Consider the following 14,437-nt stretch of genomic DNA (forward strand, 5'->3'; position numbering starts at 1 on the left):
ATAGCCCCTGAGCCCTAATGGTGGTACTGCACCTGCGGTTGCCACTGGCAGCTGCTCTTGGGAGGCAGCAGAAGGCAGGGAGGAGGTTGGAAAAAAAAACACTTGGCTGCTGCCTCTCCTGTATCCGTGGAGGAGTGTGGCTCAATGCTTAGAGCGGCAGACCTTGATGCAGAACGCTGGCCAGGGACCAGGGTTCGATTCCTGCGTCAGCGGGTTTCGGGCTTAAATTCCACTGACCGGATATTCTCGCCTCAGTGCCGAGTCTAAGCTTGGGTCCCACGCTGCAACTCTGGGCAATGGCTTGCTTAGTCTCCACAAAGGCCCCCGATGCACAAGGGATGCCTGGTTTCACCATGGGATGCCCAGGAGTGGACACCCCACAAGGAAAAGCCAGGAGGGGTTCCCTTGTGGTAGGATTACAAGCGCCGGGATGCCTCCGGGTCACTGTTCGCGCTATACAAATACGCCACATTTACATTTACATTTACTTTTCATGGCTTCTTTTCTAAATGCCGGAAGCACATGTGCTCCCAGGTTCCACATAGCCAAACACAATGCTGAAGGCAGCGTTGTAATTTGTGTGAGTGCCGTGGTTCGGCGCTCAGCCAGGGAATGGGGGCCTGGGCATGTTCGCCACCCACACTGTGAAGCAGCCTGGCCGAGGCACATGCAAAGTGCTCATGAATGTTCAGCCACCCCAAAAGGGCCGGCCAAACATTCATGCGCACTTACATAGTGAGCACACCTCCTCCCCTTGCTCTGAGAGCAGAGCAGATCTGCCCCACCAAGATGCCACAGCAGGAACAAATAAAATGATAATAATGTAGTCATCATTTGAATTTTTTTTTTTTCTTTTTTCTTTCACTGTGAAAAAGCAGTGGGGGAATTCTCCTTTGCCTTAGTGGAGGAGCCGCCACTGTCGTTTTACTTTTTTCTTTCAAGTTTTTAACTATGCAATCAAGGCTTGGGGCCGGCTTTCGAAGTTGGCGGATGGGTTACTCCGTCACAAAAGGAAAGGATTTCCCATCTACTGAAATCTAAATCCTATAGAATATTATGGGATTTAGATTTCGAGTGACGGTATATCTGTTCCCGTTGTGATCGAGTAACACGTCGGCCAATATCAAAATCAGGCCCTTAATCATTTTCAAATAAATACTTCTGACTGGACATTGGCCTTTCAGTGTGATAACCTAGCTGATTATTGTATTTGAAAGTAACCTCTACACCACGTCCTCTGAGAAAGTCTTGACGACTCCACCACAGATGCCACTGGAGAGTCGAAGAAACCAAGACATTCATGGCTAACCTTTGCAGACTAATGTTGTTGGCCCTTGACTGTGTTGAGAACTCGTAGTTTCAACTCTAACCCTGTATTGTGTTAGCTGCAAACCCAGGAAACAAAGTTTGATGAGGACAGAGAAAGGAGAAAGAAAATTGATGCAGTGGCTGGAGAGATGCAGAGTGGGGAAGGATGGAAATGGTGGACACGGGGTGGATAGAGGACTCAATGGAACGGGAATGAGGTGAGGAGTAAGGAAGTAGGACAGGAAAGTGGGTCAGTAAGGGAAAGAATGAGGGCAATGACCGAGAAGTAAAAGCGATGGGAGGAGAGAGGCGGAGGAGGTCAGGATTCCAGAAAACCCTGTGTGCTGCACGTAGGTGCCTTGTCTCTGTGTTGATCTTGCTGCTGGAAGAGGAAAGGTCCTGATCATAGGGGGTGAGGTGTATTGCCATAGATGTTCAGACTGCTTGGTGTGCAACATGTTAGCATTGATATGTGTAGGCAAAGTTACATGCGTGTCTTACTCGAACAGCTGATGTTCTTGGACTAAGGTGTATTGACAACGCTTTGCAGGTTCTGTACTGGCATAAGCCATGTGCTGCAGGTCTGGATTGAAGTGTCTTAATAGTATTGTGTTCGGTCTAAATTGTGGCAGAGCAGAGAATATGCTGATCAGTTTTGAGGTGCATTGGCAGTTCTGTGGTAGTCTGTGAATTGTAGAATAGGGTACTGCTGGTCAAGATTGAGGTAGCAGGGATGCAGTGAAGGTCCCCACCGCAGGAATACCTGGGATGCTGCATGTCTGACTTGGGTGCACTGATAGTGTTCTGAGTAAATCTATAGAACACTTTGTAAATACCATCTCGACGGATCTCAAGTTTTCCAGATGGAATGTGGGACCCAGTACTTGCAGATCAGACAGGCTCTGCCCTGGATAGAATGACAACACACAGACCATCTGCTCGGTTTACACTGCTGCCTCCGATAAACCGAGAGTTGGTGCTGCCTCTGTGTTTTTGGACGCTGAATGCATTTGATTCCTTGGAGTGGGTCTTTTTGAAGACAATACTGAGCAGACTAGGGATACAAAATTATGTGGGTCAATTTATTGATTAATTACGCATTAAACCTAGAACCACAGTAAAGCTCACTCAAGAGTGACACATATATCTCCTGTCCTCTTTCTTTTGTAAATGCACTAAACCAGGTTGCTCACTATCACTGCTTCTGTGTGCGATTGCAATGGAACTGCTGGCTTGTTGATTTACAGAATATCACTCCAATAGGTGATTGGCGTTTACCAATAGAAGCCCAAATCTGTCTCACTCGTTATTAAACATTCTGAACACCGGCTGCTGTGTTACAGCTTGGTAGTAGTGATTTTCAATCGCACCTCTATGTACATATGTATATGTGGAAAGAGTATAATATAGCAAACACTTAAAATATTTTGGGAGAGTACTCAGTTGGTATCAAACGCCCTACTATCGGATGTGCCACAAGGTCCTATTTGTATACCATGCATCAAAAGATACCACAGCACTCCAATGGAAGTCCATATAATAGTAGAAAATCCATATATTAAAGATTCATAGCAATGCTTCAACTGTATGTTTATTGAAGAAAGGGAAATTTTGTAATCTTCTGCAAATTCAGTATTGGAACAGACAACTGTCTGTAAATTCAATATTGGATTACAGCCGACACTTATTTCGTCACAAAGTGACTTTTTCAAGGCTGTGAAATCCTATGTAAATACATAGCAGTCAGAAACGTGAGGAAACAGAAACTAACTTAGTACGTGCAACCAGACAGGAAGCTTGATGGACCAGTGCTGAATAGGAAGGATGTGATTACATATTTTCTTGTGTGAAACTTATCACAGAACAAATGTTTGTACTGAGTAATATAGATTCAATCCACCATGGGAAAGTAACCAAATTGCAAACCGTAAGAGAAGGCGAAAATAATAAAAGGAAGAGGAGAGTCCAAAGAAGTTGTCTAAACTCCATGCTGAAATGCAGTACAAATTAACGTAAACCAACCTAACCGTAAATACAGTTGGTTTGTAGACGCGAAGTCTCTAACAAAAGTAGACCCGTTGTCTTGTAACTTTGTTTAACGTATTTAAGGATAAGCGTTACAGGAAAATTAGCTGGTTGATATGTCGGTCTGAATACATCAATCCAAAGCAGGTATCCTCTGAAAAGAGTGACCAAACCATATCATTTATATAGTCTATTTTAGTTCCACAGTGTATGGTCCAAGGGCATATAAGAGATGACTTGCATATATATGGTCCTTGCGTCCGAGTGCCAATATCTGTCTGGTTCAGCAGCTCTGGGTGAGTCCATATCTGTAATGCAAGAGATCCCGAAGTAAAATCTCTCTAGATACATACACTTATTGTCCGTGCTTGGAAAAAAAAATTATGAGAGAACTTATCAAAAAAGAGAAGTGAAACTACCCCAAGTATTTGGTGACAAGTGAAAATTCATTGAAACATACGGAGAAAAAAACTGTAACTAAAAAGAAAACCTGTTAAAGAGCCTTATCTTTGGTAGAAAAGTTACACCAGTACAACGAGAGTAACTAGCTCAGTCTCATCAGTTTAAGAGTAAGGCGGGAGAAAGGGCATAGCATATTAATCATCAAATGATGTTCACCTTATTAAAGTTACTTGTATTTGGGTGAGACAGAAAAAGTTGTTAGACATCAAACCCTTCTTTTTGCCAACAATTTGAGTTGTTAGCTGTTTAGTGAAATCGTTAAAAAAAAACAGCCAGTTAGGACATATGATCTATACAATCTATAGAAGGCTACTGATTACAAGTGGGCACAATGTCGCTTACCTAACGACTGTGTGAATAGTTAGATGGCCAAAAACGTACTGTGCCTGATAGATGAAGTTGGAACCGAGTATGGGTCCTACCTACATTAAAATGAGTAATATAATAGTGAGCTGAACATGAGTAAACAACTTTATTCATATTAGTAATAGAGAGGAAGTACTTTTATCATAAGACCATGTACAGGCATGACCGTCTAAGTGTTGGGTGGAGATAATAAGACGGAGCGTCTTATTATTACCTATTGACGTTAGAATTACATTTAAAAACTTGATTTTATGTCATACAATAGGTCCTACACACCAATCATAGCCCCAGATATCCATGCTCTCAGTATGCAGTAGCATCTATGGGAATGGAATAGGACTGTTAGTTTACAATAATTGTATCGGTTTGTGAACACAGCATGAATAAAATTGTACATTAACCATATCAATTGTAAATAGAGGGCTGGTTCCCTGGCCAGACTAAAATCACGTCAAGTTTGCAAGCATGGGTTAATATGTCGAGCCTGTGGACAATTCTGCTTACATATCACAAGTGTGTAAATTAAATAGGATGAATTAAATAGGATAATTATAAAATATAGGATAGTAGAAGTACTGATATTTACCTATAGTTGGTAAAATACAGCATGTATTAACACACAGATCAAGTCCATAGAAGGTACTATGAATAAGTTCTCTTCGAGAATAATATATCCAAGAAGTACATAGCAGAATTGTATAAGATTGTGTTGTGTCTGTGGTATTGCAATAAAGAGGAGAGGCCTTTGTTGTGGGGTATTGGTGAATACTTTGGAAATGTTGGATTGTGTGTACTGTTGAGTTTAATCGGATAATATTGTACGGTCTGGTCTACTGTTTTAATCTTGAATTGTAAAGGAGATCTGAGAGGTTGGATACAGATGGCAAATTGGTGAAATCCACACTGAAAAAACGATTATATTGCGAAACACGTGTGGGTGGATGTCTGCTTTTTTTAATCCTGCAATATTTGTGAAAGCAATTGGAGAGAACACTACCAGGAAGTGAAATTGTATCGAAAATTGGACAATTGAATAAAATGCTTTTAATCTGAAGAAGGAAGATTGATGGATTTCTTTGATATTTTTTCTCTCTGAGAACTTCGATTTATATTCTGTTAGATATTAGCTAAAGAGCCATAACTCCAGAGAAGTTGCAGTCAGGATTTTTATGGGCCTATTATTAAGTAATCCGTATAGGCCGATAGGCGGGCTGACTTGCCCATTTTTATGGTGGGTAGGATTGCCTTAAGTAAAATGCTGGTATTGCCCAAATTCTTGGACCTATTTATTAATATCCCAATTCCATGCCAACAAACTGTCTTTATCAACCTTCACACCACAATGCTGTGCCTAATTTGAGCTGAGAAACGATACAGATTAAAATGGAAGTTCCTTACACTAATTTATGAGTAGGTGCCCTCCGGGTCTTATTTGGAATAGTATTTTTATGTTGATCAGGTGCTATATGCTTGTATTATCCACCACCTCTTGGTGCTATATGCTTGTATTATCCACCACCTCTTGGTGCTATATGCTTGTATTATCCACCACCTCTTGGTGCTATATGCTTGTATTATCCACCACCTCTTGGTGCTATATGCTTGTATTATCCACCACCTCTTGTGCTTCTAGACAAACAACAAACATTGTTATTATTCATACAAATGTCCTGCTTTGGAGACCATATATATCCTGTCACAGCCACCATTAAGGCATGATATACCCTCCTGTAATCGCAGTTGATTCTACTCCTGAATAATCCTGATCTTTCCACTCATCTTTCCACTGAAGGTCCATTTTAGAGATTTGCTGAATTTAGGTGAACTGACTAGTACAGGACACGGATACTTAAACAAGAGATTCCTGCCCTTTCCACTATTCAAAGAGGGTGGTTTAACCAGCAGTGATTAATGGGTAAAATATGAAAGGCAGCCAGTGATGACCAATCCCATGCACTCCCTGTCAATTTATTTGACAGCTTTTTTGCCCCTGCTTTCTCCCGTTGTCACTGTTTTTCCTGTCTTTCTTTTCCTTTTTCTTTTTTGTTTTTTTTGTTTTTCGCTCTTGCTTTGGGCTTGTCAGATAGTATAAAGTAAGTGCTCGTCCCCAAATATTCGTGCTGGTAGGCTCAACGTACAACCACCGGCTCAAACTAAGCACTGATGACTAGTCCTTCCCAACCCCCCCCCCCCCCCTTTTTTTTTTTTTTTTAAATTGCCCCTGCCCCACACCCTCATCTTGCATAACAATGCTCCTTCCTTCCCAAGGACCACTAATGCGAGGAAGTCCGGCTGGATAGCTAGGCCTAATGTCATGATGAATACAGACAGAAAATCAACCAATCAGTCACCGGAATTTATAGAGCCCACAGGTACTCCGTGTCCTGGCGCTATAGGTCTGCAGATGCTGATTGATGTTGGGTAGCTTAAAATGCTGAATTAAAAAGCCACTTTTCAAATTACATTTGATAGACCCTGCATCTTTGATCGCCTGAAAATGCCTGGGCAAAGAGTTCCACCGCTTGTTGCCAACACAGCAAAAGAGGAATCGCCCCATCTTCTCTTCTAGTTTTGGAAACAACAGTTAACAAACTGTTTGCTGAGCGAAGGTCTAGAAGGCTGATCTTGCGGGAGCCTCTTACATAGATATTCAGGTTCAAGTCCATAGTAAGCTCTGTGTGCTAACATCAGTCCTTTAAACTGCACTCTCACCTTGATGGGCAGCCAGTGCAATTCCTTAAGATGACTTTGAATAGAAGCATACTTAGAAATCCTAAGCAAGAGCCAAGCTGCTTTATTTATTGCCAGCTGGAGTCTCTTTAGGAGGTACTCCAGGAGACCCCTAGTAGAGTCAAGTCAAGTCAATAAATTTATATAGCGCGCTACATACCCAGAGGGTCTCAAGGCGCTTGAAGAGGGGTGGGGAATTACTTCTCGAATATCCAGGTTTTAAGTTGCTTTCTGAATGCTAGGTGGTTTTGAGTGAGGCGAAGGTGCAAGGGAAGTGAGTTCCAGGTTTTGGCCGCTAGGTAGGAGAATGATCTTCCTCCCATGGTGGTTTTGTTGACGCGGGGAACAGCAGCGAGGGCTTGGTTGGAAGAGCGCAGCTGGCGGGGGGGGAGGTGTAGAAGGAAAGAAGTGTATTGAGGCATTCGGGTCCAAGTTCGTAAAGCGCTTTGCGTGCGTGGGTGAGGAGGCGGAAAGTTATCCTCTTATTGACGGGGAGCCAGTGGAGGTTTTTCAGGTGACCAGAAATGTGTTCTATACGCGGGATGTCTAAAATGAGTCTGGCTGATGCGTTCTGGATGCGTTGGAGTTTTTTATGAAGTTTTGCGGTGGTACCGGCGTAGAGGGTGTTTCCGTAGTCCAGGCGGCTTGTAACCAGTGCGTGGGTGACCGTTTTTCTAGTTTCGGTGGGGATCCAGCGAAATGTTTTTTTGAGCATGCGAAGAGTGTTGAAGCAAGATGAAGAGACGGCGTTGACTTGTCTGGTCATCGAGAGTGAGGAATCCAGGATGACGCCTAGATTCCGTGCGTGATCCGTCGGGATGGGTGCTTTTCCAAGGGCCTCTAGCCACCAAGTGTCGTCCCAGGCGGAGGGGGAGGTACCTAAGATAAGGACTTCTGTTTTGTCTGAATTCAGTTTCAGACGGCTATGCTTCATCCATTCGGCTACCTCTTTCATTCCTTCATGTAGGTTGGTTTTGGCGATGTTTGGGTCTTTGGTGAGTGAGAGGATCAGTTGAGTGTCATCAGCGTAGGAGATGATGTTGAGGTTGTGTTGGCGTGCGATGGTCGCGAGGGGGCTCATGTATACGTTGAAGAGGGTGGGGCTGAGAGAAGATTCTTGTGGCACGCCACAAATGACTTCACTGGCCTCTGACTTGAATGGTGGGAGGCGTACTCTCTGAGTTCTTCCGGCAAGGAATGAGGTGATCCATTCCAGTGCTTTTCCTTGGATTCCGATGTTTCTGAGTCGTTGTAACAGGGTATTATGACAGACTGTGTCGAAGTCTGCGGAGAGGTCGAGGAGGATGAGGGCGACTGTGTCTCCATTGTCCAGTAGAGTTCGGATGTCGTCTGTTGCTGCAATGAGTGCGGTCTCAGTACTGTGTTTGGCTCGGAAGCCGGACTGTGAGGAGTCGAGGGATTTGTTGGCTTCGAGGAAGGCGGCGAGCTGGTTGTTGACAGCTTTCTCGATGACTTTGGCCGGAAATGGAAGGAGCGAGATGGGGCGGTAGTTTTTTAGTTCGGTGGGGTCAGCTGTGGGTTTTTTCAGATCCAGCCGTGACATTATAAGGGCTATTATTACCAACTTCTGACAAACAGCAGGTAGCACAAACGAAAAGATCCTCAGCATCCGCAGAAGGCCAAAGCATGTCCCGACTATGCTGTCCACCTGTGGTTTAAAGGAGAGGTGTCTGTCAAATTTCACACCTAAATTCCTAACAACTTTCAAAAGCGATGGGGGTGGAGAGAAACTGAGCCAAATCTCCCCTCCCCACAGTAGAGGTGGGGATCCAAAAAAACAGAACCTCAGTTTTGCTTGCATTACATTGGAGGTTTCTCTGGGACATCCAATGCCACTGCCGACAGGCATGATTTGAATCCGTCCTGGGCACATGAGAGATTTTCGTCCCCACGTCAGGCTCTTCTGAATATCATTGGCGTAGGAGATTATCTGAGTGCCATAGGATTCCACTAAAGATGCCATTGGCGAGATAAATACATTGAACAAAGTCAGACTTGGAGCAGAGCCTTGGGTGGCCACAAATTCCAGCACTTTGAGTTCAGACACAAATGGCGGCATCCATACAGATTGTGATCTGCCCATCAAAAAGGGTCTGAGCCATGTCAAGGGCGCCCCACCTACCCCTGTATATTAAGAATATTATAAGAAAAGTTTGCCCCTGCTATGAGGGTTTGGAAACCCAACATAGAAGATATCCTTACTCACCCTTACTGTGCCCAGAGAGCAGGCGTTTCCATTAACTATAGGCACACACTTTTAAACTTCAGAATCCTATACAGAATATATCACACTCCAGCCCAGTTGATTCATTTTGACTCTAGAGTCGGTCACTCTTGTCATAGGTACAAGTTTGCACACTTCATCGACCTACCTTGGCACTGTCCACACAATTTGCATTATTGACGTCGGTTCTTCAAAAAATGAAGAATGAGGGATAATGGGGCGTGAGGTGCAAAGTATTGCGTGAGAGACCTTTCCCGATTATGGGAGCCTGGATCCCAAAGGCAGTCAGAAGACTGAATGCTGTAATGCTGCAGCTGTCCAATGCCGAACTTCCATCACCTGACCGACTCCATCTGAAGAGGTGGCTACAAAAAGTGACCTGGTGTAATATTAAAGCGGAGACTGCAGCACAGCCAGAAGTAGCAGGGGCACAAGATAAATGGGGGGCCATTCGGCTATAACTTACCAAAAAGGAAGTGACAAGGTAAACAAGCTGTCGCAGGTGCTCATGTTATGCTCTTGAGGGTGTAGAGTATTGGGACAGTACTCTTTTATGGTACCTGAAGGATGGATGATATAAGGTGTTACTACTGTATCCTCTGTTCCTGCACCGCTACTGGAAGAATATCTATACAATAAAACGGATGTTGTGGTTTATTCATATTGAAGTATAATCCCTAAACCTAGGTGGTAACCACGTAATGTATTGTATATCTGAAATATTAAAAGGTTCACAGATGCATGATTGAGTAACTCGTCTAGTAAATTTTTTGGTGAGTAACTCGTCCAGTCCAAGTTTCTTTATTTACATTCTAGGGCTTGGAGTGCTATATAAGTGTTTTTTTTATTTATTATTATCTGATACCAGAATTATAAATTCTGGAATGCAAGGCTGAAACATGGACTGTGTGTACCTGGAAAACGTACGCTGATTGTGCTGTTAAAATCTGTTCTTTTTCTCTCTTCTAGGGTGTACATCAACTTTTTTGACCTGAACGCAGCCAACGTAGGATGGGATGGGTCCACCTTTGCATAACGCGTCCCCTGCTTGCCTTGTAGCCCTAAATGGACCAGCACCTTACTTAGACCCATAGCCGAGAATCATACCTCCTTTTTCCATTTATGACCAAACCAACACATAACACAAATAAAGTACAGAAAGAAGTTGTCTGCTTGTGTCATCGCTTTGTACATGTCGCTCAGACCCATGTTTGGATTCTGTTCAGTCATTATTAATGTAAGAGTTAGAAGTAGAACCAACGTACAGTAAGGGAAAGCAGAGTGCTTTAAAATAGGTTTGTGTTGTATTTTGTGTATGCATGGCAGTGTTATTATTATTATTATTATTATTATTATTATTTATTTTTGTAGAGCGCATAGTCACCCTGAGGTATCCCAGTGCTAGGAACCCTGACTCCTCAGTTCAGCGGGCATGGGGCAACAGAAGGGGTGGGGGAGGGGGGGGGCAGAGAATCAGTGTAAAGGGAGGGCATGAATCATTAGGGAAAAAGATGAGTCTTTAGCTGCTTCCTGAAGCGCAGGTATTGTGATTCGAGTCGCAGGTCGCGGGGGAGTGAGTTCCAAAGGCGTGCAGCTTGGACCGAGAAACGTCTTCCTCCTGATCAGGCTTTCTTGAATCTGGGGGTGATGATGAAATTTTCTGTGTCCGACCGGAGGGATCTTGTAGCTTTATAGGGAGTAATGAGTTTACTAAGGACTGGGGGGCCTTGATTTTGCAGTAATTTATGGGCTAGGCATAAGGCCTTGAATTTGACTCGCTCCCTTATGGGGAGCCAATGGAGGAGTTTGAGAGCAGGTTTAGCGGAAGTTCTGGCAGGGGTATTTGTGATAATCCGGGCAGCGGTATTCTGAATTCTCTGAAGCTTGTTGAAGGTCGCTTCAGGAGCGCCTAGATAAATCACATTGCTGTAATCAAGCCTCGATATTATTAGGCCTTGGATTAGCAATTTTTGGGAGTTGAAGGGTAAGAGGGGCAGGACTTTCCTCAGAGATTTCAGGAGCCCGAAGCAGGTCCCGGCTGTTGTGCGAGTCGTTCATTTGTTTTAAGTCTCTTCTTTGTATTCTGGTACTTTTAGTCCCATTCATCTGATTGTGAGTATAAGTAACAGATTTAAAAAAAAAACTGGACTGGTGTCAATTTCCAAATAAAAAGTGCAAACAACCAAAGTTTTGAAACTTAAAAAGGAAAAAAAATACTGAATTGCGAACAAAATTTGAAAGTGTAAAAACCCAAAACAAAAGGTAATATCATATCATATTAATCTTTATTTCTGCAATATATGCCATAAAAGACAAGCATACAATCATAAACATTTGTCATTTCATTAAAAAACATTAAAAACGGTATTCAGTTTCAGCTGTCCAGGATCTGTATAACAGAATATACCAAGCAGTCAGTAGCCTTTACAGAAATCAATTGGATAGATTTCATTACAAAGTGCGTGTGCATTAACAATTTTGAATAGTGTTTAACACAGTGTACAAAGGTAATTAAATGAGGAAACGTGACTGTTAGTACAAACTCTAAAACTTACACTTAATCTACAGCTAAGATTAACTATTTTGTTATGGTTAGGAGTTTGCTTGACCCTCTTGGTTAGGCTTCGAGATGGATTGAGCTAGAGGTGAGGTATGGAATAGATGGGGTTTTGATAATGGTTACTGTTTCGGTTAAAGATATGGTGACTGTTTGGATTAGGTTTAAGGATGGGTGAATAAAGAAGTCTGCAAAAGGGGCGGGTGTTTTTAGTAAACGTTAGGGTACATAAAAGCAAGGGGGAAGTGGTAGCGTCGGCATTATGGTTAGGATCAGTCTCTTACTGATCTTGTAGGTTTGAGGGGAAGCTTTGTCCAAACTAATAGATCTCGCTTTTGAGACTATTGGCTCGGCCAATGGTTTTACCAATGCTGTGCAGCATGGCTAAAAAAGCATATGATGCAACCACCAGCTTCATTTTGTAGGTGTCTACCTACAAAATAGCTCTGATGCTTTTTTTTCTTGTTTATCGATCGAAGGAAAAAGAGCACATTGTGTTTGTGGCTTTTTTGTGTTTTTTTGTGTGTTTTTTTATTTTTATTTTGTTTTATAAACTGGGTGGGGGAAACAACGCGGGAAACACCGGTGCGGCAGAGAAAAGCAAATGGTAAGAACATAAAGAGAAAAGCAAACGGGCGAGAGGGAGCGACGTGTAGCTTAGTGTAGAACCAACCAAGGGCTAGAGAAGCACATATACAAAAAAGAGCAACATGGAGCAGGAAGGTAAGCACACCAAGGAGACAACTAGAAAACCTGAATGATTGTGGCGTGCTTAAGACAAGAAAAAGTTGTTTCCTGAAAGTGAGCAATGGAAGGACACCAGTAAATATGAAATACTCGAGGGAAGGGAGAGATGGAAGATAAGAGAAGGCACACCATAACTTAGAAACAGGCAAATGAGTGACAGTAAAACCAACCAGTGGTAAGCAATGAGCAGGCTGCAAACCTCGTTGTTCAGCCCACAATATGTCCCTCGCAACCAATTGCACGCACATATGGCAGAGATGCAGGCCCAAATGTATGACGAAACATTTAGCAAGTTCCTAATGGCTACTTTTTGTGACCACAACTAAGAGTTCTCAAATGCAATGTACAACCGTGTCTCAGACACTGTTTGTGATTCCCAGTAGGCCACTGGTTTACTCCAGTGTTGCCCTTCTTTGCTGCCTCCTAATTGGTCCACGCAGCAGATGCATCCCTTCCATTCCTAGCTGTGGAGCATTGACCAAGCACAGATTCATCCCACTTGATTAGTGCCAGTCTGCTGTGATGCAGGTGCTATTTCTCCCTCCCGTTCTCCCTGCCCTCTTTGCTAAGGCATATATTTTTTGCTTTCACATTATAACAACTTTTTTTTGTGATCCATTTTTGATGATTTTCAGGTGCCGCCCACTGACTTAAACACTGATTGTTTGCAGCTGGCCCTACCCCCTCGAAATTTTCCAACAGTTGTGCTCCCAGTTGAATCTCCATCCCCATAGATCACCTATCTGGCCCTGTTGCGATCGGTCCAAATAGAAGCGCTATGTATGCGTAAATTCAGTCTCTGCCTTTATATAAAGGCTGCCAAAGGCGCGTTCCATTCTTTCCGTCTACTTCGGTTTGTTGAGAGACTCCGGGGAGTATGGTTTGTCCCGTAGGCATATCTAAATTTGTTTGGAGACCGTGTTTTGAACGTGGTGTTTAACAAATGTAGCTTGTTTGCTTAAGTGATTCTGTCTAAAATGTTGTGTACCTACGGGTACTAAAGTTGTGGCTGGCAAGTGTGTATTTTACATTTGTGGGCGCACTGTGCTTGAGTTGACCAACCTGAGATTACGCGTGCCTATAATATCCACTCTTAGACATATGGGTCATTTTACAACTTGCGATGAAGACTGGGCATTGCTTGGTAGAAGCATTGTGTTGCTTGTAGGGACAGTTTTGGACAGATTATTCCTTTGTTGCGTAGCACAATGTATCAAAGCATTAGTGTATTTTTTGTTAAAAGGTGGGTGTTTTGGTTGGTAAGGGGCATTCCTTGTGAAATCACCTGCATTTTAGCTTTTCACTCCTATTCACGTGCGTTGTCAACACGCCTCCTTAGACTTCAGAGAGGTTACCTGCTTATCAAACTTTAATTTTAAAAAATGCTAATTTTCCATTTTCCTTAATAGTAAAACTTATTTATAGTTTGTATTTTTTTACTCCACCGCTTGACCAGTATGAAGAGGCGCTGTACCAAAGGGAGGAAACGTGAATTAAAAACAATTTATTGGAATAATTGTCCCTAAAGTTAGATCCACTGGAAGTGAGTGACTTAATACCACGTGGAATTTAAAATACATACTCGTCGAGTATTGACCTTTGCCTCTGATCCCCGTTTTCTAATCTTTGACCCATTTCTTAGTTGTCTGCATGATTACGCATATTGTAGTTGGTGATCTATTATCTTCATAAAAATGTTTCATTTAAAGCTCCAAAGCAGATCTTTCACCCGGTATTTGACATACCTACCGCTCTGTAGTCTGTCATCTGTCAGTTTTTTCCTTTCCCATAATCTTATTGTTTCAGGTGATTGGCAATTCCACAGGTGATCACTGGGCCTGTTAAAGTATGTGGGTGCAGGGAGAGTGGCTTCTAAGTCCTTGAGCTGGGTGCAGGGAGAGTGGCTTCTAAGTCCTTGAGCGGAGTGCAGTGGGTGCAGGGAGAGTGGCTTCTAAGTCCTTGAGCGGAGTGCAGTGGGTGCAGGGAGAGTGGCTTCT

At 43.0% G+C, this 14,437-nt stretch overlaps 1 protein-coding gene across 1 annotated transcript in view; it reads left to right on the forward strand.

Annotated features, from left to right (window-relative positions):
* Positions 1 to 10,304, forward strand: part of MIF (macrophage migration inhibitory factor) — a 37,253-nt gene extending 26,949 nt beyond the window's left edge. Inside the window, exon 3 of the mRNA XM_086942760.1 lies at positions 10,106 to 10,304. Coding sequence (XP_086798886.1) covers positions 10,106 to 10,172 — 67 coding nt within the window. The 3' untranslated portion in view covers positions 10,173 to 10,304. The remainder of the gene's footprint in view (positions 1 to 10,105) is intronic.
* The last annotated feature ends 4,133 nt before the right edge of the window (positions 10,305 to 14,437 follow it).

Source organism: Lissotriton vulgaris, chromosome 11 (genome assembly GCF_964263255.1).
Source record: "Lissotriton vulgaris chromosome 11, aLisVul1.2, whole genome shotgun sequence".
NCBI classification, from domain to species: Eukaryota; Metazoa; Chordata; class Amphibia; order Caudata; family Salamandridae; genus Lissotriton; species Lissotriton vulgaris.